Below are 22,013 nucleotides of genomic sequence, written 5' to 3'. Positions count from 1 at the left end.
TGATTTCAATTGCATTAAATTATTTAAAGTGCTTGTATAGAAGTAGGGGATTTCTTTCTTTTTCTTTGCAGTAACACACACACACACACATTCTCACGCAGCACTCCTCCTGAGGAGCCCCTTAACTATCACACCTAAATCAGAGTAATTGATTTACTAGATTATTCGTCAACTGTTTTGATAATCGAATAATCAGTTTGAAGCTTTTTTCATGATTAAAACAAGATTTCTGATTGTTTTAGCTTCTTCCTTCGCGCCACATAACAAATAAATCATTAAAACTGAATCATTCCAGAACATTTTAAAGACGTTTTTTAACGTTTTCTGACATTTTATGAACCAAACGATTCATCGAGAGAATAATGGGCAGGTTAATCGATTGCGAAAATAATCGTTTGTTGCAACTCTAACCTAAATGCCTAATCCTAATCCTAAACCTTAACCCTAAAAGTTGTGAGAACAAGACCACACGCACCACTACAGTTTGCGTCGTGTGCTGCGGTTTGTTTAAAGATGACGGCAACAACTCCACAGTGAATTAGATCTCTCGAAAATGGATGGCGTGTTTGCGTTAATGACTTGTCTGTTACACGTTTTCAAGCAAAGCTCCACTAGCGTTAGGATGGAAACACGGAGAGCCGGTGCCAAGTTCTTAGTTGTTGGCTGAAGACTGATGTTGTGGAGAAGCAAGTGCATTACAGTGCCAAGACTTTACACTGCATTCCAGCAGTGTCAGGTGGAGGAAAAAAAAAAACTGTTTATTTCTGCATTTTAGAGAGAGAAACTTTGGTTACAGGTTTCATTTTCCCATTCAAACCTCATAAAAAGTGACAAACTCCATCCGGCAAATCATACAGGGCACTTATTCCCTTTATCACAATTTCCCGTTATCCGTTTTTTTAAATCACAAAGATCTGTTGACTAATTATTGAGTGCCTGTGTGATGTGCAGCCGTTTTTAAAAAACAGGAAGGCGCCGACATCCGGCTTCTTGTGAAATCAAGACATTGTGAGAAATTAGATTTTCTCCCCGCGCGTAATGAACCGCCGTCACTGATAAGCTCGGCTGATGCAAGCCAAAGTCGCCGTCATCAATTGCATTAAATCAAAAGTGCCCTTTGAGAGAGGGGGGAAAAAGAAGAAGATATTAGAATTTGCAACTTGTGATTAGTCAACGCGCACACATGACTCAGCGATGGAGGATGTAACCTCACAGTCAGCGTCTCTTGCTCCACTTTTCCATTTCCCCCTGTGGTTTTTTTTATTCGAGCAGAACAACACACAATGGAGTTTTGTCACAAGACAAAAAAGATGGACAGAATTCTTTTACTGAATCTTTTCTTTAACGCAATAATGAAATTAGGTCGTTAAATACTGCTTGGAGCCTTTTTCTTTTTTGCTTTTTGGAATTATGTACAGTGAAAAGACAAAAGGCCAAAGCAAACTACAATCTCAACTATTTATTTTTACAGTTTAAAGTTTAATAGCGCTTAACTGAGAAACTACATGTCAGCTGACATAGAGACAAACAATCATCCTCTCACACTCACACCCTATGGTAAATTTACAGTGTCCAATTTACCTAAATCTGCCAAAAAATAGGCAAATTTGGGCGAAGTAAACACTTAAAATGTGATAAATTCTATTAGTATTAATTATCCACATGCACTAATAGTGAGCAAATATTTGCATTTCATCGCTTTACAGCAGGGCACTCAAACTCAAATGACCCGGGGGCCACTGAGCTTCTCCTCTGGCCAGTCGAAGTAAATAAAAGAAAAAGTCAAAGTCCCTGTACGTTCAGTAGGGGGTAGTGACTTTATTTCACAGAATTTCAAAATAAAAGTGTTTGTTTTGATGTGGAACAATTTATAACTCATAATAAAAACCATATTTATGATGCAAAACAAATCTATTCATGAAAAACCACAAATACTGAACACTGAAGACACTGAGTTAAAGAAACCATGTTTGTTTAGCTCACGATTGTAACCCCAGAAAGGACACAAGTACTTAGACCTGGACCAAATATCCCCCATCATGCAAGATCCAAGTAAATGTGCATTTAATTTTTTTACATTACGCATGTGCACTTTTTACTTAAGTTACTTTAATAGACGTGCATTGAATTTTTGCATAACACAGACACTGTGGATTTGCAAAGAATGTAGGGACCATATGGAAATGTGGAGGGTGTTATTTTCCTGACGTCACTGTACTGTACTCTCATCATAAAGAGACATAGAGGTTAAAAAAAATCTCCCCTTTTTGCTTTAAACACTGCACAAGCTGCTGCACAGGAGGACAACAGCAGCAACAGAAAACACCCGAGTAAAACGCTGCACTCGCAAAACAAACTCGGGTCATATCGTGCTAACTAGCTCCTGAAATATCGCCTGTTATTTTTCGTGTTGTTCTACTCAAACAACATTGATACTCAAACAACGATGGCACGATCGCAACTGCAGTTTATTCTCAGAGCATTAGTGCAAACATAGTGACAGGATGATTACAAAATTTTAAAATAAAATAAGTAAGAGTAAGAACGTAATACAAAGCCAATCAGACTTCATGAAGGAAGTATTTTAACCCAAAAACTAACTAGAATTTTTTTGGAAATGGGGTTAGTAATTGCTTTCTCGTGAACAAGGAAATGATGGCCTACACCTAACTTATGAGAGAAACTCTTCTGTCTACCCTTATTGTGCAATGTGTATTATAAAACTGCCAGTTCTGTGCCTGTGAACACGCTGTCATTGTTGGCGGGGGTGTGGCCCCCATTACAGATAATCCAGTCCAAATATGTTTTAGCCTGACTATCAGTCAGTCATTAGGCATGGGCTGTGGTTATTCTTTAATTATCAGCTTCTTTTGAAAGGGAGGTAACTTTAAATAACTCTCTGTGCAAACTGTACTTGCACATACTGTACGGCAGGTAAACGCACACAAAGGTTTCTGGATTTAGATGTTTGTGCGATCGACCACACGTGGGTAAACACATCAGCACATGGTTATACAAAAATAAACAAAAAAGGCCTGTGAAAATGAAGCAGACAATAGGAGTTAGTGCTTATGTTCTGATGAATCACTGAGTCAATGTTCCTGTCGCAGTTTACCACCTTCACCTGTCAACAGGCTCTTATAATTGACCACTTTAATGTACTCAAACGTTGTCGTTTAATCTCAATTTCACGCTCCTATAAATAGCTGCAAATATTAATGTACTGAACAACTCGATCAAAAACAAACAAGGATGGTTTGATAGTTTACATAGCAGATTGGGTCTCCCGTCTTCCCTACTATCACGTTTTGTGACTCACTGGAAAACGCGGAAAAGTTATCGTGAGCAAAACAAAACAAGACCCAAATTTAGTGACTGTAGCTTCAATTGTGGCTGAAACCACGAGACTGTACATGTGCACCATTTCTGACACTGACAAAAAATAACCTGAAGGGTCTACTGACTGTAAAGCAATCCTTCATATACACACCTGGCATTTTCAGTCATTAAAAGCTTGACTGACTGCGACCTGGAGGTGGACAGGGACCACGCTAAACACCTGTGGAAATGCAAATGAATCGTCTTTGAACACACAACAGAAACACATGTGAGCGGCAACGTGACAGCGGCCTGTGGATGTTACAGAGTAAACACAAAGTCCAATCAAAAAGCAAGCAAACAGAATGAGGCTGTTTTTGTTGTTGTTAGCTGATGTACAGTCAATATCATCAGGAGGTGGAAAGTAAAGATAAAGATAAAGATAGCTTTATTGTATCCCACAGTGGGGAGAGTACAGGGTACCAGCAGCTCAATATACGGAAAAAATTACAAAATATCATGATAGAAAATGAAATGTAATTATATATTATATTTACTCTATTGTTGTGTATTTGTACTTTTAAAAGTCATTTGTAATTTTACTTTTACATAAGTATGTTTTTTTTGGAAGTAGTGTACTTTGCTACATTTTACTTACTGAGTAAAAAAATAATGCAGCAGAAACTTGGCAGTGAATGATGGGGACAGGGGAACGATGAGGAAAGGTGAACGACGAGGACAGGTGAATGAGGACAGGTAAATGAGGAAGACAGGTGAATGAGGACAGGTGAACGATGCGGACAGGTGAACCAAGACAGGTGAACGATGAGGACATGTGAAGGATGAGGACATGTGAGAGATGAGGACAGGTGAATGATAAGGACAGGTGAATGAGGACAGGTGAACGATGCGGACAGGTGAACGACAACGACAGGTGAACGATGAGGACATGTGAACGATGAGGACATGTGAGTGATGAGGACAGGTGAATGAGGACAGGTGAACGATGCGGACAGGTGAACGACAACGACAGGTGAACGATGAGGACATGTGAACGATGAGGACAGGTGAGTGATGAGGACAGGTGAATGAGGACAGGTGAACGATGCGGACAGGTGAACGACAACGACAGGTGAACGATGAGGACATGTAAACGATGAGGAAATGTGAGCGATGATGACAGGTGAACGATGCAGATAGGTGAACGATAGGGATGGGTGAACGATGTGGACAGGTGAACGACGAGGACAGGTGAACGAGGACATGTTTTATTTTGTCCACACTTTAAGGTTTTGCCTTAAAACAATTCCTGTGTTTTCATTTGTGTTCCCTTGTCCTTTTTGCACGACACAAGAAATAACCTTGTTAGAAAAGTAACTTTTACTCCGAGTACATTTTAAACAAGCTACAGTTTTACTTTAACTTGAATAGATTATTTCAGTACGCTCTGCATTTAGATACAAGCTGGAAAAGAGAGAGAGACACAGAGAGAGAGAGAGCAGGTCGTTTTACAACAGAATAATAACAGTGAGAGTGACGAGAATAATGTGAATAATGAGCAGGTAGCAGTGAATTGTCACACCATTCATAATAAAAGCTGATTGACGTATGGGTGGCTGAGTCATAACAAGAGCAGGTTAACCTGTTTTTTAAAAATGCTCTGTACTGTAATGTACTGTAAGCTGCTGAGGATTGGCATTACTATTTTATATTATATTTTATAAGATTATGTCACACTGTTTACTGTAAATATGAAGCTGACGCCAGGAGACAGTAGGATAAGCTAAAGCATAAATACACTGATCAGCCATGTTATTAGCAGCTTACGTTTTAACGCTCCTGCTCTACAAATAGTCGTAGCAAACATTGTAGCAAGATTGTGCAACTGGTAACTCTTCTGTTGACCTTTTTTTTTCCCACATCCATTACTTTAATCACCTCGTCCTGCATCCACAGTGTCTGCAATTACGGCGACAGTGTTAAATTAAGAATTCATTAACCCATGGATTAACTGTTTTCGAACAAGTACTGGGTCACGGGACTGGGTCGGGGTTGTCAGGCCACACTATGTAATGGTTGTCCTATTTTGGGGGCGATATGGAAAGAGCTCGGTGTGCTTGAAAAAGAAAAGAACGCGTCAAAACAAGTATCGGTCACCATGGCGACACAGTCACCATCACAGGATGTTGTCTTACTTAGGGCGGGAGGACGGTGTCTGCAGTAGATGCTGCTGTCCTGACCTGCCTGTTCAACACCGTACAATACAGGAAAGACAGGTACACAGGTTGAGTCACAACACAAACCCTTACACAACCACTGCTGCCTGTGTTATGTACACGGGAGTAGACCAATAACATATGGACGTTAGGGTCTTAAAGTTCAAACGGCCACTGGAAAGACAGTAAGCAGCAGACACGCTCCAGTAATCATGCTAATGAGGACGCAGGTGGTGGCGGAGGACACTTCCTCCTGGCTCTGTCCTAATTGATGTAATTCAATGTTGTGTCGAGGCAGGAAATTATACAACACGTGTGCCAATAGATGATTTTTGGAATAAATAAATAAATACAAAAGAAACAATCTTCAAACACTTGACTTCAAAGACTGCTATTTTTTTTACTTCAATTCAATTCCCCTTGTGCAATAAAAGGCACGCGTCGAGTCTTTACGTTTATTATGGAATTGGGACACTGCCGGTGAGACGCGTAATCTCTTTTTCTATAACAATGTAACCAATGTTGTCATGTAGCACTACATCTGAAGTGTTATGAGGATGAAGCATTTATAAAAACAGTCCTTAGGAAGTATGTATTCCTATAGTGGGAGATTTTACAGTTATGATAATGCATGATAAGGAACATAAACGCTAACATAATACAAACACTGTGCAATCTCATTGGGCACAACGTAAATGTTTTAATTTTCATGGGCCCTGCACTGGTGTGGCTGGCAGTCACATCAGCTAGCTACGCTAATGCTAAATAAAAAAAAATGTGTTGTGCCTAATGAGGTCGCACAGTGTTTGTATTATGTTAGCCCTATGCTAATGCTCATCGTAGCCTCGCTAGCTTGCCTTTGGAAACAGGTTTGCCAAGTTAGCCGCAAAGTAGTAGCATGCTAATGCAAAAAAAATATGTCCTCGTGTATTGGTGAATGGACACCGACTTCTGCGGTGAACCGTGTGAAAATGTCTCACCCACCATGAGGACAGCCTCTTCACTCCCACCTCCCCGCAGCTGCTGCTGATGAGCCGCTGCCTGCCTGGTGTAGCGTGATAAATAAGCGGAAATTAAAATTCCTCCAAAAAACGTGAAAATCAAGGATGCACACCATCGGGCCATGTCTTAGTGCGATCTGACTAACGGTCAGCGAGATATGCCTGTCACAGACACACAGACGAACACAAACTTGCTCTATAGATAGATGACTAACGACAACTTATCCAAATCAGTTAGGGTTTGGTTTTTCACAGTTTCACCGAATATGATGATGTTTACATTAGTGATTAGTCATTCTTTTTGGGTTGATGTAATTCAGATCTGATTGTTTGTGTATGTGGGCTCTGTGGACACAGAAATCTGATATCAAAATCAAAACAGAGGAGGAGGAGAGTACTTTCTCGGCTACCACTTCTAAATTCCCCTCTATGGGTGATCAATCAATATAGGCACATCTTATCTTCCACTTCACGTCATTAGCAAGAATCATAATATGATGGGGTTTCTTTTATTGTTGCCGTTGACACATGCAAGAGTCTTGAAACTACGTACGCACATACGTACGTGGCTGGTAATCTGACCACAGCCAGACTACGAGAGACGTTATTGACTGCAGTCATCATGTTCTCCCACATCTCGTTTTTTTTATCATGAACGTACAGACTGTGCTACATCTCTCACGTGTTGTTGTTGTTACACTTACCAAGAAACAAAAGCCTGAAGGTCAGAGGTCGTAGCAAAGAACAGTGAAACAGTGGGAACAAATGCCAACAAAAGAACATCCAATAGCTGCTGATGAGCAAGAGAGCCTGTGATCTGGATTATGGATCTCTGCTTTGTAACACTGTGAACATTGATTTTCTTTAATTTACCTTCACCTAGTTGTTGTCAGAAGACCCGAAAGAAGCGGACGCTGATGAATGAAGCACATTTTCTGCATTTAAAGCAATGATTAACCGAGTTTCTTTAAAGTAACAGTAGCCTCTCCTGTAAACTTACAGCTACAGCGTGATGGTTCAACATTGTTAAATACAAGTGACCTGCATTTGACTTGTGTCCACTTAAAAAAAGACATGCTGTACGGCATTTGCCTTGCCAGTGAAGGTCAATGATAACAATGCTGAGAGTGACACACACAGCCCCAAAATGAGTCACTTCAGGGTGGTGGTATGAACGTAGTCTGTACCCAGGCTCATAGATGGAGCATGAAAACATGAATAAATAAATAATGAGCATTTCCCTATAGTATCGGCAAAAAAAAGTATACTTGAAATGCATTTTCAGCACACACAAAAAGTGTACTTACTCGCTTTTATTGGACAGTTGGGAGCTGGATGGATCTCACTTCAGCCACTTAAGTCCTATAAGAGTTGGGATTTGTTTCAGGGTAAAGTCAGATAAGTTAAACGTGTGGGTATTTCCTACACTCTGTCATAAACAGTATTCACCACAGATGTGTATTTTCTTCTGTTCTTGCACAAACAACATGTCAAAAGTCATGCTTGTGGTCTTTGACACATTAATACTTCTTGCTAAACACAAGTACTTTGCATTATTACACTGATAGGGACTAAAGCAGAGTAGAAAATCCCCACAGAGTGCCGCCATGGCTTTACAGATATCACCACTTATACACAAAACACACACACACAAAACTCTGCAAGCCAGTGCTGGGAATCACCATCTGCGTAAAGGACAGACCTCATTGCCTTGGTGGAAACTTGGCTCTGCTCTTTGTCCACTTCTAAAACTAGACAGCTGCTTACACACAGTCTGCACACCATAATAAACACATGAGGCGGAACAAAAAAAAAAACGCCGTGTTTTCACCCGACGCAGGGAAGGAGGTTCGACGATGATCACAAACGCGAGCAGGTGACGCAGGAAGCATTTTAGCGTCGATAATCTTCTCCACGTGTGCACGCGGGGCCTCTGTTGTTCCTCGGACACTTGTGCCCTTTCAGTGTTTCTGGGACGTGATGATGATGATGACGTCGACCCCTGTGGGTTACTGGAATAAGTCCTTCACTGTACTTTAACGCCTGTACTTTCTGGAGCTGTGTTTTTTGAGTGTGATCCAGTTTCTGCTTGTTTAGCTGACCAGATAAGGCAAGTGCTGCACGTCTTACATTTACTGGAGGGATGCACCGATACCAGTAAGGGGGGAACCAATGCTGCTCTCGTGTACTCCGAAACTGCTGCACCTGATACCCGAATTTACATACCTTTAAATGAGCAGGTGTGGGGGCAACAAGCGGACGATGTGTCCCTATGTCGGCGATTTGGGTAAACTTGAAGATAAGCAATGACGACAAACGCAGAGCAAAGCGAAACCTGTGACTGTAAATGTTTAAACAGCAGCAACGGCGTCTCATGTTGTGTTTTGTTCAGTCAGAGTGAGGCAAAGTACTTTAGTTACATTTAAATGATCCTATTTGTACTCAGTCTGAATCCCTAATTTCTAAAGTGACATCATATTCTATGTTCCCCTGCCCCGCTCTATCAAACCAGAAAGAACTATCTCAGACATTTCCACTGCCATGTCACGTACACAAACTGCACCGCTAATAAAATGAGAAACACGGCGCGGTCGTTGCTATGCGAAAGGCGGTGGCCGTCTGGCCACTAATCCACCGTAGTAGATTAATCCGGACTTGCAGGTTTAGCTGAAACAATTAACTTTTTTTTTTTTTTTTGAATCACCATTCCTTTTTTTGTTACGTCTGGGAATAAAGGAACGGCTAAAGGGACAACTAGTTGCTAATGTCAACAGACAACACTAATCGTCTGTGTTTTTTAATCGCCGCAAATTAGTCTGTGGTGCATTCAAGGACCTTTCTTAGACAGCGGTTGGGCTGTACACCATTACAGTTATTTGTCACATGATTTGCTTGCGTGGAGTTGCCAAAGGGTTGAAAGATATACAATATTATATTACTGTTCAATAGTTTGGGGTCACTTAGAAATGTCCTTATTTTTGTCCTTTTATTTCAATTAATATCACATTAAATGAATCATAAATACACTATATACATTGTTTACAATGTGGTAAACGACCATTCTAGCTGCAAAGGTCTGTTTTTAACGAAATACGTACATAGGTGTATAGAGGCCCATTTCCAGTGTTCTAATGTTACATTGTGTTTGCTAATTGATTATTTTGATTAAAAATCATCATTTCAAATCTTATCAATGTCTTGACTATATTTTCTATTCATTTTGCAACTCTTTTGATGAATAAAAGTGTGACTTTTAATGTAAACCGATGAATATGATGCAAACCTCATGCAGAAAGGCCCTTTTTCTGACCGGGTCGTGAACCTGGCTGTTTGTTTGCGTTACAAATAGATCAAATGCAAAGTTCTTCAGGTGATGGACCTTCAAGGAAACCAACCATTTTTACAGCTCTGTAAAATAACCAAAAAAACAAACCCTCATTACCTCGTGTTTGTTTTGCCTTTTTTACCTTTCACCTTTCCACCAACTCCATCTTCAGCTGCAGGCAGCAAAACACCTGTGACCCACAACCAAACAGTGTATATAGAGATCAAGAGCAGAGGTAAAGGGTAAAATATAGGTCACTCAACATGTATTTGATGGGGAAAGGAGCTGTTTCTGAAAACTGACTTAAGCAGAAGTAGGTCGTGACTCTTTTCTGGAGGGGAAAAAAGTCCTTTGATGCTAAAAGGAAATATGAGAAGAATTAGGAACTGTCCTACATACTTTTTTCTTTTTTTTTTACTTGGGGTAAGAGGATATTGCGCCATCGCCGTTCTTGTCGGATCTTGAAATGCCATCGCAGGTGACGCTCGCCAAGCGCGTCACGCCCTGTGTGAGTAAGCCTCTAAACATGGGCAGTGCAGGTAAAGTGATGCAAAGTCTCAATGAATCAACTGTGCATCAGACGTGGTCATGAACAAGGAGCGGGGCGGTCGTGAACATGCTGTACCTGGGTGGAGGAGTCAGTGTTTGTCTATACACAAGAACACAAGGAGAAGCAACTTAGTCAAACTAAAGTACAGTGAAACAAAAACACACGAGAAAGGAAATAAACGCTCTATTATTAGGAATCAGGAGCTTTGGGTCTGCCAACTACGTCACATCTTGACCTTGTTCTTAAAGTTGGACGCATACAGGAGAGTCGGGGAGGGAGGGGGGGGGTGTTTATGAAGCAGTCGTCCATCATTGGCTCCGCTCCTGACAGTCATACCAGGGCAAGTCACTGTTTACACGGCGTGAGCCAATCACATTAAAGACCTGTCATTCCAGGCCTCCACCCCCCTCCTCCTCCCTCCCGCCTGTGGCACTCCACAGCAGAGAAACTATAAAGCTGCCTGACAAAGTCAAGAGGGAGAAGAGAGAGGAGGTTGAACCATGAGAGAGAACCAGACGACAGTGTCATCCCAAAACATGGCCAACACTGACACTTTGACACCTACTGACGCGTTCGCAGAGGGCAATGGGTTAAAGTGAGTTTACTCGGGTGTCCTCGATTGCGGGGTGACCATGAAAGAGCACGGCCGAGTGGTCGCATCAACATAAAAACTGACTGTTTTTTTGGTTTTCTGCAGGAGGAAAAACTGGAGGAACAGAATACGATTTCTGCTGAAGACAAACTCCAACCATTCTGTGTTAAATCTGATGAAGAACAGGTCCTACAGGTAAGGAACTGCCTCTGCTGTATTTCAAATACTAATATCATCGTCAAGGTTATCGCATCAGACCTCGGTTTGTGTGCTGCAATTTGTGAAACTGTGATTTTATGCATTACTATACTATATTACGTAATGGTTAAATACTGCTAAAAACCCAATTTACCACTCAAAAAACTCAAATGTACAGCAGTGACAAATATGGTACATGTCTCTTATGCAACCCTCTGTTCTCTCCCCCCTCCTCAGGCCAAGTGTCGATGACGTGAACCAATGGGCGCAATCGCTCGACAAACTGCTCGGTCATAAATGTAAGCATCCGTCCCTGCAGCGCTTGGCAGCACACGATTACATAAACGCATCTGAGAAGTCACACGGTCAGCCGTGTGCCGACTGAAGCCGTTTATTGGCCGGCAATAAAACGAGCTGCGATGGCCTTGTACTATTCTAACCCTCCTCCCTCCCCTCTCCCTTTCTCTCTAAAGATGGGAAAGCTGCCTTCTTTATCTTCCTGAAGTCGGAGTTCTGCGAAGAGAACATCGAGTTTTGGACGGCCTGTGAGGATTTCAGGACGCTCACGTCGTACAAAGACGTGGTGTCCAAGGCCAACTGCATTTATGAGGAGTTTGTTAAAAATGAAGCTCCCAAGGAGGTAACAGCCAACAGATATGATATGATAGACATCACTTGTTGTTCAATGCGTGTCTTAGACTCATTCTGGATGTTTCTCTCTGATCAGATCAACCTGGACTACCACACTAGAAACGCAATCACCCAGAGTCTACACGAGCCCACGATGACGAGCTTCCTGGCAGCTCAGAGGAAAGTCTACAGCCTCATGGAGAACAACTCCTACCCGAGGTTCATCCACTCCGACCTCTACAAGGAGCTGTGCGTGGCTGCCAAGGGAGACCGCAAGCTCATTAGGTCCTAGTCAAACCAAGCAGCCACTCCAAGCAGAAGTCCACTTGTTTACCAACTGTGACTGTGTGATTAGCACCGCTGATGATGTTTACTCCAGGCACTGCCTTGGGATAATCGACCCATACGCAAATCCTGACAATAAACAAAAACCTAGAGCGATTTCCGGTGCATGCTGCTGGGAGCTTTTATTGATGGAAGATTAGGCTGGATGCCATACGCCGCTGCAGGCACTAAACACGGCGTTTCAAGCAGATGGGATCGAGACTACTTTTTCCTCTTCACCAAGCCATCGCTTGCACGTTCATTGCTCGGTACCTTCCGTAGCTACGAAGCGATTGAAGAAAGCGCCGTTTGCCGAAGCCGCTGCATTCGCAGAATGAAAGGAATTTGCCACACACTTTATTTATTTTTTTACACATAGCTATTTATTTTTCCGACGCCTGTGTTTTCGGAAAAAACAGCCTCCTGTTCAGATGACGTACAGTCAGCCGTTTACTTCTCGTAAATGCGCGGCCCTGCTCGTTATTGCCACATTGCTACGGGTGGTTTTGCATCGGTTTACGCAAAAAAAAAAAAAAGAAGTGCACTTTTATTACACGGCATTTGTAACTTCCAGCGAGGACTGTGGTCGCGTGTGAAGTGACTGACAAAAGCAAGTGTTTGAGTCACATTTATGACAATGTTATTTAATGTAAAAATTATGATGATATCACATTTGAGATGATGCACATGGCTTGTTGAATGTGAATTTAAGTGTCGAGCAGCTGGACTGCTTGAGAAAATAAACGTTGTTTTTCCAATGGTGAAGTATTCCTGAATTGTTTATTTCCTATTCCCAAACTGAATGCTAATGAATAGAAAGCATTTTAAGACAGTTTTAGTAAAACCTTTATATTAATCTTGGTGGTACATTTTTACATATATTGAGATAGTAAATAGTGTTGAGATTAAGTTATTTAGTTTTATTTTGAAGTTGAAGATTGCTCATTCAGTGCACATCTGTTCTAGGTTTTTAAAACTGGTTTACTAGTTTCATTCAAAACGTTCAGTATCATCACACTTGAATATAAAATTAAATATAAAAGTGCAAATTAATACTAGACCACTTTTGGGATTTTATACTACCCTTTAAGGTTTAAGTGACACTGGTTTGGTGGAAATAAAACGAAAGTTACGTATGTAACTACGGTTCTATGAATCCTGGATGACCGCCAGAGGCGGTGCTTTAGCACTGAATGTATCCATCTTGCGCATGCGCAGGTCGAGTGTTTATACCAACAAAGTCACCCATGACCCCTGATGACGCCGGCTAGCCTATATCTTCCGGTGACATCAGAGGATCTGTTCCTGTAGAATCTTCTCGCGAAACCACGAGGATTCTGAGTGACAGAACGCTCTGGCGGTCATCCAGGATTCATAGAACCGTAGTTACATACGTAACTTTCGTTCTATTTCATCCTTACTGACCGCCAGAGGCGGTGCTTTAGCACTGGATGACCATAACAACAGAGTCACGAGGAATGCCAGTACGTACCTCAGTGGGAGGGAACGTTAGAGGCGGGCAGCAGGGCCACACCCAGTGGGTGGGGGGTGGCCACATTCACCCGATAGAATCTGGAGAAGGTAGTTGGTGATGCCCACGATGCCGCATCACAGATGTCTCCCAGGGGCACGCCGCGCAGCGCCGCCCATGATGTAACAACAGCCCTCGTAGAGTGGCACCTCACCCCAGCTGGCAGGGGGCGACCGCTGTTTTTATACGCCCGGGTGATGACATCCACGATCCAATGCGAGAGACGCTGTTTGGAAAGAGCATGGCCTTTCTTAGGGCCTCCGTAACAGAGGAACAGCTGTTCTGAACTTCTTATGCCTGTGGTCAGATCTATATAGATTCTTAAGGCCCTGACAGGACACAGAAGTCCTGACCTTTCCTCCCCTGCTGGGGGAATAAACTGCGCCAGGTGAATAGGTCGGTTAAGGTTTGACGCTGACAGAACCTTAGGAAGAAAAGCCGTATTCGGCCACAGAGTGACCCCTGAGCCATCTGGGTTCCACCTCAGACACAAGTCGCTCACAGAGAGAGCATGTAGCTCCCCGACACGCTTTGCTGAAGTGATAGCAAGGAGAAAGGCAGTCTTAGTAGACACCCACTTCAAGTCCGCCTGCGCCAGGGGCTCAAAGGGGGGCAGGCACAGGGCATCCAGCACCAGGGGCAGATCCCAGGCTGGGATTCTCTTTGCCCTTGGAGGTTGTAATCTCAGGGCTCCCTTTAGGAAGAGGGACACAAGTCTGTGGCACCCCACGGTGTTGTCACCGATTTGAGTGTGTCTAGAGGAAATGGCCGCCACGTAGACCCTCAGAGTAGCAGGGGACCGTCCGCTGTCCAGGAGTGACTGTAGGAACTCGAGAATTCTTGTAATTGGACAGTGCACAGGGTCTTCACCCCTGTCTGAACACCAGGCAGAAAACAGTTTCCACCTATTCTCGTACTGTGCTCGGGTAGAAGGCGCCCTCGCATTTAGTATGGTGTGTTGGACGGTTTCTGGACACTCTGCCAGCAGCGGGTCGGGCCCTGCAGTGGCCAAACCCAGAGCTGGAGGCGATGAGGTTCGGGATGCCAGACCTGGCCCCCGAGCTGAGACAGGAGATCCAACCTGTCGGGGAGACGCCACGGTGAGCCGTGGCAGAGCCTGTGCAGCAGAGGAAACCATGCCCTCCCTGGCCAGAAGGGGGCCACCAGTAGCAGCCTGTGGCCCTGCTGGAGGACCCTCTGCAAAATTTGAAGGATCAGAGGCACTGGTGGAAAAGCATAGAGTAGACTCTCTGGCCAATCGTGGCCGAGAGCGTCCTGACCCAGAGGGCTGGTTTCCTCCGTCAGTGAGAACCAGAGGGGGCAGTGGGTCGACTCTTCCGTGGCAAAGAGATCCACCTCTGCCCTGCCGAACGCGTCCCATATATTGAGCACCACCTCTGGGTGAAGCCGCCACTCCCCTGGTGGAGGCTTGCGGCGTGACAGGGAGTCTGCGGCCCAGTTCAGTTCCCCCGGCAGATACATTGCCCTTACGCTGGCTAGGCGGGGGGCCGCCCACGACAGGAGGTCCTGGGACACCTGCAGCAACCGTGCGGACCTGGTTCCTCCCTGGTGGTTTATGTGGGAGACGGTTGAGACGTTGTCTGACCGCACCAGCACATGCCTCCCTCCTAGGAATGGGAGAAAAAACTGCAGCGCCATGTGCACTGCCCGTAGCTCCAGGACATTGATATGTTCCAAGCGGTCCTGTGCGTTCCACAGGCCGCGAGCTGTCCTGTTCTGCCACACAGCGCCCCACCCTGTGAGGGAGGCATCTGTTGTGACAGTCTCTCGACGGGATGCGATGGAGCCCATGGGCATGCCCTGGAGGAGAAATGATCTTTCCCTCCATGGGGCCAGAGCGATGAGAAAGCGCCGTGATGGCCTGAGTATCCTGTGTCGGTGTCGCTTGGCGTCTAAATGGAAACTGTTCAGCCACCTCTGAAGGGGGCGTAGTGACAGCAACCCTAGGGGAACCACAGTGGCAGCAGCGGTCAGCATGCCTAAGAGGCGCATATATTGGACGTAGCGCAAGCAGCGGCCCTTCTGAAAGAGGAGAAGGAGGCGGAGGACATCGTCTACACGCCGAGGTGATGGATAGGCCCTCATGGCAACGGCATCCAGGGTCATCCCCAGGAAAAGTGTTCTCTGTGAGGGAACCAGGCAGCTCTTCGTGAAGTTCACTCTGAGCCCGAGCTGGGCCACATGTGAGAGGAGAGTCGCCGTGTCTCTGGTCACCTGAGACCGGGATGGTGCACAGACCAGCCAGTCGTCCAGATATGGCAGGATCTTCATGCCCTGCGACTGCAGGGCTGAGAGGGCTGCTGCCACACATCTGGTGAACACCCGTGGCGAAAGGGAGAGGCCGAACGGGAGCACCTTGAACTGATAATGGCAACCCTGAAAAGCAAACCGCAGGAATTGCCTGTGATGTGGTGCTATGGGGACATGAAAGTATGCATCCTTCAGGTCTATTGAGGTAAACCATTCCCCTCTGGCCACAGTACGCAGAACCTCTGCGGTACTGAGCATATGGAACCTCAGGACCTTCAGAAACCTGTTGAGTCCCCTTAGGTCGAGGACAGGGCGGAGTCCACCATCTTTCTTCTCCACTAGAAAGTAGGTCGAGTAGAAACCCCCCGATGACAGGGGGTCTACTGGTTCGATGGCACCCTTGTTCAGGAGGGCGGACAACTCCTGTTTGAGGGCACGGGCTTTTGCCGGGTCGCCTATGATTGTCATCTTGACCCGGCCATGGTTTGGGGGCCGGCGTCGGAACTGAAGTTTGTACCCGTAGGTTAGGGTAGAAATCACCCAGGGGTCCGAGGTGGAAGCAGCCCAGTAGCTGAGCTGCTGCTGGAAAAAACTGCCGACGACCGGCCCCAGACTCTCAGCGCCTGGTCCCCCGGCCTCTAGGGGCCCTGGGGGGACGACGGGCAGCGTCGAAGGTCTGAGGATATCTAGGGGGCAATCGTTCAGGGGCTCGAAATGCCTGAGGCCCTCGTTGAGCTGGCTGTTGAACCGGTCGCCGAGACCTGGGGTAGCCACTGGGTAGAGCCTGTGGATGGGAGTGGCGCCTGGGGGGAGCTGGAGAGACCCTAGGCCTGTCTGGAGGAGGCATACTTCTGCGAAGCCCAGAGAGCTGCTGTCGAGTCTGCCTGGCCTGAACTGTACGCTCGAGCGCCTGTACGGCAGCTGACCCAAAGACCTCACCAGGTTCCACCGGGATGCTGCGGAGGGTTCTCCGGCACGCCTCAGTGAGAGGTGACTGTGCCAGCCACACCTGGCGGCGAGCCTGAACTAGTGTGGACATTAGGCGCCCCAGCTCTCTGGACACCAGGGCAAACGCCTGTAGAGAAGCATCGCTAAGGCTGTGGATGGAAGAGTCCAGCGTAGCCTCCTGGAGGGATGCTGAGAGAGCCAGCATCAGATGGGACAGGGAATTGCTAATGCGTCCCATGCGTGCTGCTGCTTCGTAGGCCCTAGAGAGCAGGTCATCTGTAGCCCGACACTGGGGACGTGGGCATCTGGCGTCCGGTCTCAGAGCCTCATCGGGTGAAACGATGAGAGCCGCTATAGCTGGCTCGACCGCAGGCATGTGGGCCAAGCCGAACTTGGCTGCGTCCTGCATGGCTGCCAGGGCCCGGGCATCGGCTGTTGCATGGGAGTGCGCTCTGGTATCTCTCCAGCATGCATGCAGCTCCCTCAGGTATTCATCCGACGGAGGCACAGTAAAGGTGGTAGGGGCTGGTTCACGCCTGAAAAAGGCACTGGCGGGAGCCGGTTGAGCCTGCGGGATATCCACCTGCAGGCGGGCAAGGGCCATGCGAATGATGGCACCCATGGAGTCATCCCCTGACCCAGCACCGCGACTGCGAGCTGAGGAACAGGAGCTCCCCCCAGAGGCATGAGAGGCAGCATCCTGGGGAACCAGGTCTGCCCCATAGTCTGTGAACTCGGTGGCTGAAGCTGCCACAGAGAGCACGTCCTCATCTGGTTCGAACATTGTGTGGGGAGCGGGAACATCCGCGTCCGCTGCACTGGTCCCAGACTGGATGGCTAGGAAGAGGGTCTTCATCTGGTTTAACTCCTCTGTCAACTGGTCCACCTTGGAGGCCAGTCTAGACTCCTTAGCCCTCTTCCCAGAGGAGGCGCCCACAGCCTCTGCAGCCCGACGCTTAGGTCGGTTAGGCTGTGCTGGTGGCAGTCGCTGGGCTGGGGTCAGCTGGTCCGGTTCCGGAGCATGACCCAGCAGGTGTTCAACCTCAGCCAGTCTGGCAACCCGCACTGCCCTGGGCATGAAGCTGCAGTTCATGCACGGATCCTCCGACAGCCCCTCCCTCAGGTGTCCGAGGCCAAGGCACGGAGGGCACCTATCATGACCGTCCTCCGGCTGCAGGGAGGCCATACAGGTCACACAGGAGTGGTCCCCAAGCATGGTGACAGTCGGCGGCTGTAGAGTGGGAGAAGCAACAGATGCTGGGAGAGGGAGCGAGAACACTGACTTCACCAACAGGTGTCGCACGGCCGAATGTAGGTAGGGTTAGTGGTTCTTCACACTAACTATGAGGCCAACGGCGTCCGCCTATGCTGGGAGAGGGAGCGGGAACACTGCCTTCACCAGCAAAGGTCAGCTTGCTGCGCCGAATACGGACTGTCACCACCGAGCAGACGCAGCTCGATATGCTGCTGTTACTGCTCTTTCTCTTCGGGTAGTGTATACACCTGTGATGGGAGAGGGAGCGAGAACACTGCCTTCACCAACAGGTGTCGCACGGCCGAATGTAGGTAGGGTTAGTGGTTCTTCACACTAACTATGAGGCCAACGGCGTCCGCCTATGCTGGGAGAGGGAGCGGGAACACTGCCTTCACCAGCAAAGGTCAGCTTGCTGCGCCGAATACGGACTGTCACCACCGAGCAGACGCAGCTCGATATGCTGCTGTTACTGCTCTTTCTCTTCGGGTAGTGTATACACCTGTGATGGGAGAGGGAGCGAACACACTGCCTTCACCAACAGGCGTTTAGTACGGTTAGCTTATTGGTTGTTCAAGGCTAACGGTCAAAAGTAGAAAACACACCGGTAATGTACGTTTATTCACGGGTAGCGGTAGTACTAACTGAAGACGGGTACCCCCGGCGGTGTACCGATTACACAGGCGATAAGTCAGGTAATGAACCTTTAGCGCCGTAAAGACTTAATGTCGGGAGGGAGAGTGCACACACTGTCTTCACCGACCTGGTAAAAGTAAACAAAGAAAGCCGTAAGCGCTTGTAAGATTACTCACGGATACGGCAGGAGTACTGATGTCGGGAGCGGCAGCGAATACGCTGGCTTCACCGACGTACAGAACGCCCGTGATTTAACTACAACACAAAGCGGGTACTGTGTACCGGTTATACAGACGCTAGCTCAAGCAGGCGATGCTAAACCGCTAGCGCCCGTGACAACAGAAAATGTCGGGAGCGTACAACGCCGTCACCGATTATATTAACAAAGTAGATCTCAGTATACTCAGCCAGTAGTAGCGTTGGCTGATCCAAACTTCTTTTTTCGGAGTGTCCGCGGCGAACCGGGACGAACCTTCCGTCTCCGCTCGTCGCAGCCCTTGGAGGGCGAGCAGCTCGCAGCTCCGACAGATTGTCGCAAGGCTACCAGCGACGAAGCGGCAATGAACGCTGTAATTCAGCTAGAGTTCGCTGACATGCGTCTACCTGCAACGCGAGAAGATGAAAAGGAACAGATCCTCTGATGTCACCGGAAGATATAGGCTAGCCGGCGTCATCAGGGGTCATGGGTGACTTTGTTGGTATAAACACTCGACCTGCGCATGCGCAAGATGGATACATTCAGTGCTAAAGCACCGCCTCTGGCGGTCAGTAAGGATGAAATAGAACAACCATAATTAATGCAATGTATAGTGTTACATAATTTGGGCATCAACTACTCAGAAGTGATAGGAGAGGGGGGGGCTCCCAAATTCATCTTAGGTTCCCCATAAAGGCTTGGGCCGGCCCTGCTAAGACATACGACAAGATGACTATGTTGTGCCTCGTTGGTGCGGCCTCTCACAGCACTGATATTATTACAAATACTTATCGCAGTTCTTAATCACTACTGTTAGTTTGGTGGTTATGATGAACATCCTTATACAGGGTCTCTGCAGGTTTCAACAAGTCAAATTTAAGACTTTTTAAGACATTTTTAAGACCACAATGAATACAATTTAAGACCCAGTTCAAATCCATACTGGCAAAAAAGTACAAAAGACAAGAAGGAGAATTGGAGCCACAAATCTTTGAAATTCGGCTTAGCTGTGGGCTTTCATTAAGTTTTCTCCGCTGCTATGCTAAGCTGTAACACTGTAAAACTGTAGTGTTAAACTATTTCATTTATTCCTAAATCAATACTTTCGAAAAGGTGTTTTCTGACAGGAACAGGAAGACGCCTGAACTGTTAATAGTTTCAGATAAATGTCACAAACTTTCCGCGTCTGGTTGAACCAAAAGGTCAGACCTCGCGTACTTCACAACGTATATAAAATATCCGACAACGTGCCGGCTGGTGATGCGCACAACAACATTCCTCATCTTTTTGTGAACATGGCGTCACTTTGTAGAGCAGACATCGCGTAATCGCAGCAGCGCTTTCATGCCGTCAACAACCCCCCGTAAAGAGGAGAGAAGACCTTGACTGACAGCACAGAGAGTCCTCCTCTGCCTGCTGTGTGTCTGCTCTCTGATCGAGAGGCTGTTTCCAGCAGTGAACTCATAGAGGAGGGTTGACGGTGGCCAGACACTCGAGCCCTGCTTCTAACAATCCGACAGCTCCCCGCTCTCCCCTCAAGCCTGATGTACTGATGTAATAACATCATCTGTTTAACCAGCAGCTCTGGAGGTCTACAGGCTGGAAGAGTAGATCCGTCATCGACGTGGACGGTTCAAAACACACTGGCTGGTAAAACATGGAAACGTTACACCATTACCGCCAACGTTAAAATACAGTGGTGTAAATAGAACGAGCAAAGTCAGCTATAATAAGATCATTTGTTCTCTTATCATCCTCATCTTCCTCACATACACTTCAGACACTGGTATAGAGAAATCAGATTAAGATGAAGCGAGAGATAAGTTGACTAATTATCATTATTTGTTATGTTACCGTTCAGCTCAAAGTATAGATGTGCATAAAAGCAGGCACACTGAGCTACTAGCATTGTTACAAGCATGACCCTCACAAGAGTGAAAATGTTAGTCAACCATTGACTTTGTATTGAAACACAATTAAAATGTCACCTTGTAAAATATTCCTTAGTTTAAGACATGACTGTCACCAAGCTAGTCACACTCCGCAAGTGTTAGCATGCTAACTAGCTGGGCATTTAGCTCGCACAAGCAGAACTGTTATTAGTTCCAAGAGCAGACAGAAAAAAAACAAAAACAATGGACAATCCTTAACTTTTCATTGAAATACAGTATTTAAAAAATGAAGATATTGCCGTCGCCTAGCTGTACTTTGCGTCTGTTCAGGTAAATGTTAGCATGCTAACAAGCTAGGTGAACATTTAGTATTGTAAATGTGATATTATTTTCATGCTAATGTTAGCATTTAGTTTAGAGACAGGCTCCCAGAGCATCTATTAATATGTATGTGCCATTTATACTGTAACATAAAAAAAGGTTTGTTTTCACTTTATTTTCCATTTCTGACATGACTTTGTAACACCGTTTCACGGTTGACGGTCAAAGGAGAGGGGGGGGTTTGTCTTTAAGTTGCCTCCTCCCGATGTGTTATTGATGCATTTATTTATTTATTTTCTGTAAAATGCCAAACATAAAAGCCCACCTATAATCCTCCATATCACAAAACATCTGCTTGCTCCAGCAATGTTGACGATGGTATCAAAAAGAGAAGTAAAACTAAACACCCTTGAAGTTGTTCAAAGAAAAAAAAGTTAAGCAGTTAAAGAAAGTTGGGTACTTTTCCTGGCCTTTCCTTTCTTTTTCTTTTTTTTTTTTTTAAACAAGCAAATCATAAGAAACAGAAACACCAATGCAGCTTCTTGTCTGGGTTTGGATGGTACCACCGTTTCAGACACTGTTATAATAGAAACAAATTAACTTTAAATTTAGGCATACATCGCACAGATACCTTATTACATAAGTTGGTGGCTATTTTAGCCGTTTCTCATTGTAGTGTCTGCTCTGCTATTTAAACTATGCATTCTAGAGTATGTTATGTGACCAAATAACAAGGAGACAATGGTGAGGAAAAAGACAAGTTGACAATTTGCATCTTCAATGACGAAGACAGTATAATAATAAACATCTGG

At 45.8% G+C, this 22,013-nt stretch overlaps 1 protein-coding gene across 1 annotated transcript; it reads left to right on the top strand.

The window, feature by feature from the left end:
- Positions 1 to 10,910: 10,910 nt before the first annotated feature.
- On the top strand, positions 10,911 to 12,122 carry rgs2 (regulator of G protein signaling 2; the record flags this gene model as incomplete). Its single annotated transcript, XM_083888270.1, has 5 exons — positions 10,911 to 11,005; positions 11,108 to 11,197; positions 11,438 to 11,499; positions 11,674 to 11,840; positions 11,928 to 12,122. 5 exons carry the CDS (start codon positions 10,911 to 10,913, stop codon positions 12,120 to 12,122), a joined length of 609 nt encoding a protein of 202 aa, XP_083744396.1.
- Between the last annotated feature and the right edge of the window lie 9,891 nt (positions 12,123 to 22,013).

The sequence above is a fragment of the Microchirus variegatus genome (genome assembly GCF_963457635.1).
Source record: "Microchirus variegatus genome assembly, chromosome: 4".
Classification (NCBI taxonomy): domain Eukaryota; kingdom Metazoa; phylum Chordata; class Actinopteri; order Pleuronectiformes; family Soleidae; genus Microchirus; species Microchirus variegatus.
Note: the sequence above shows the minus strand (reverse complement) of the source record. Positions and strands in the feature narration are given on the sequence as shown.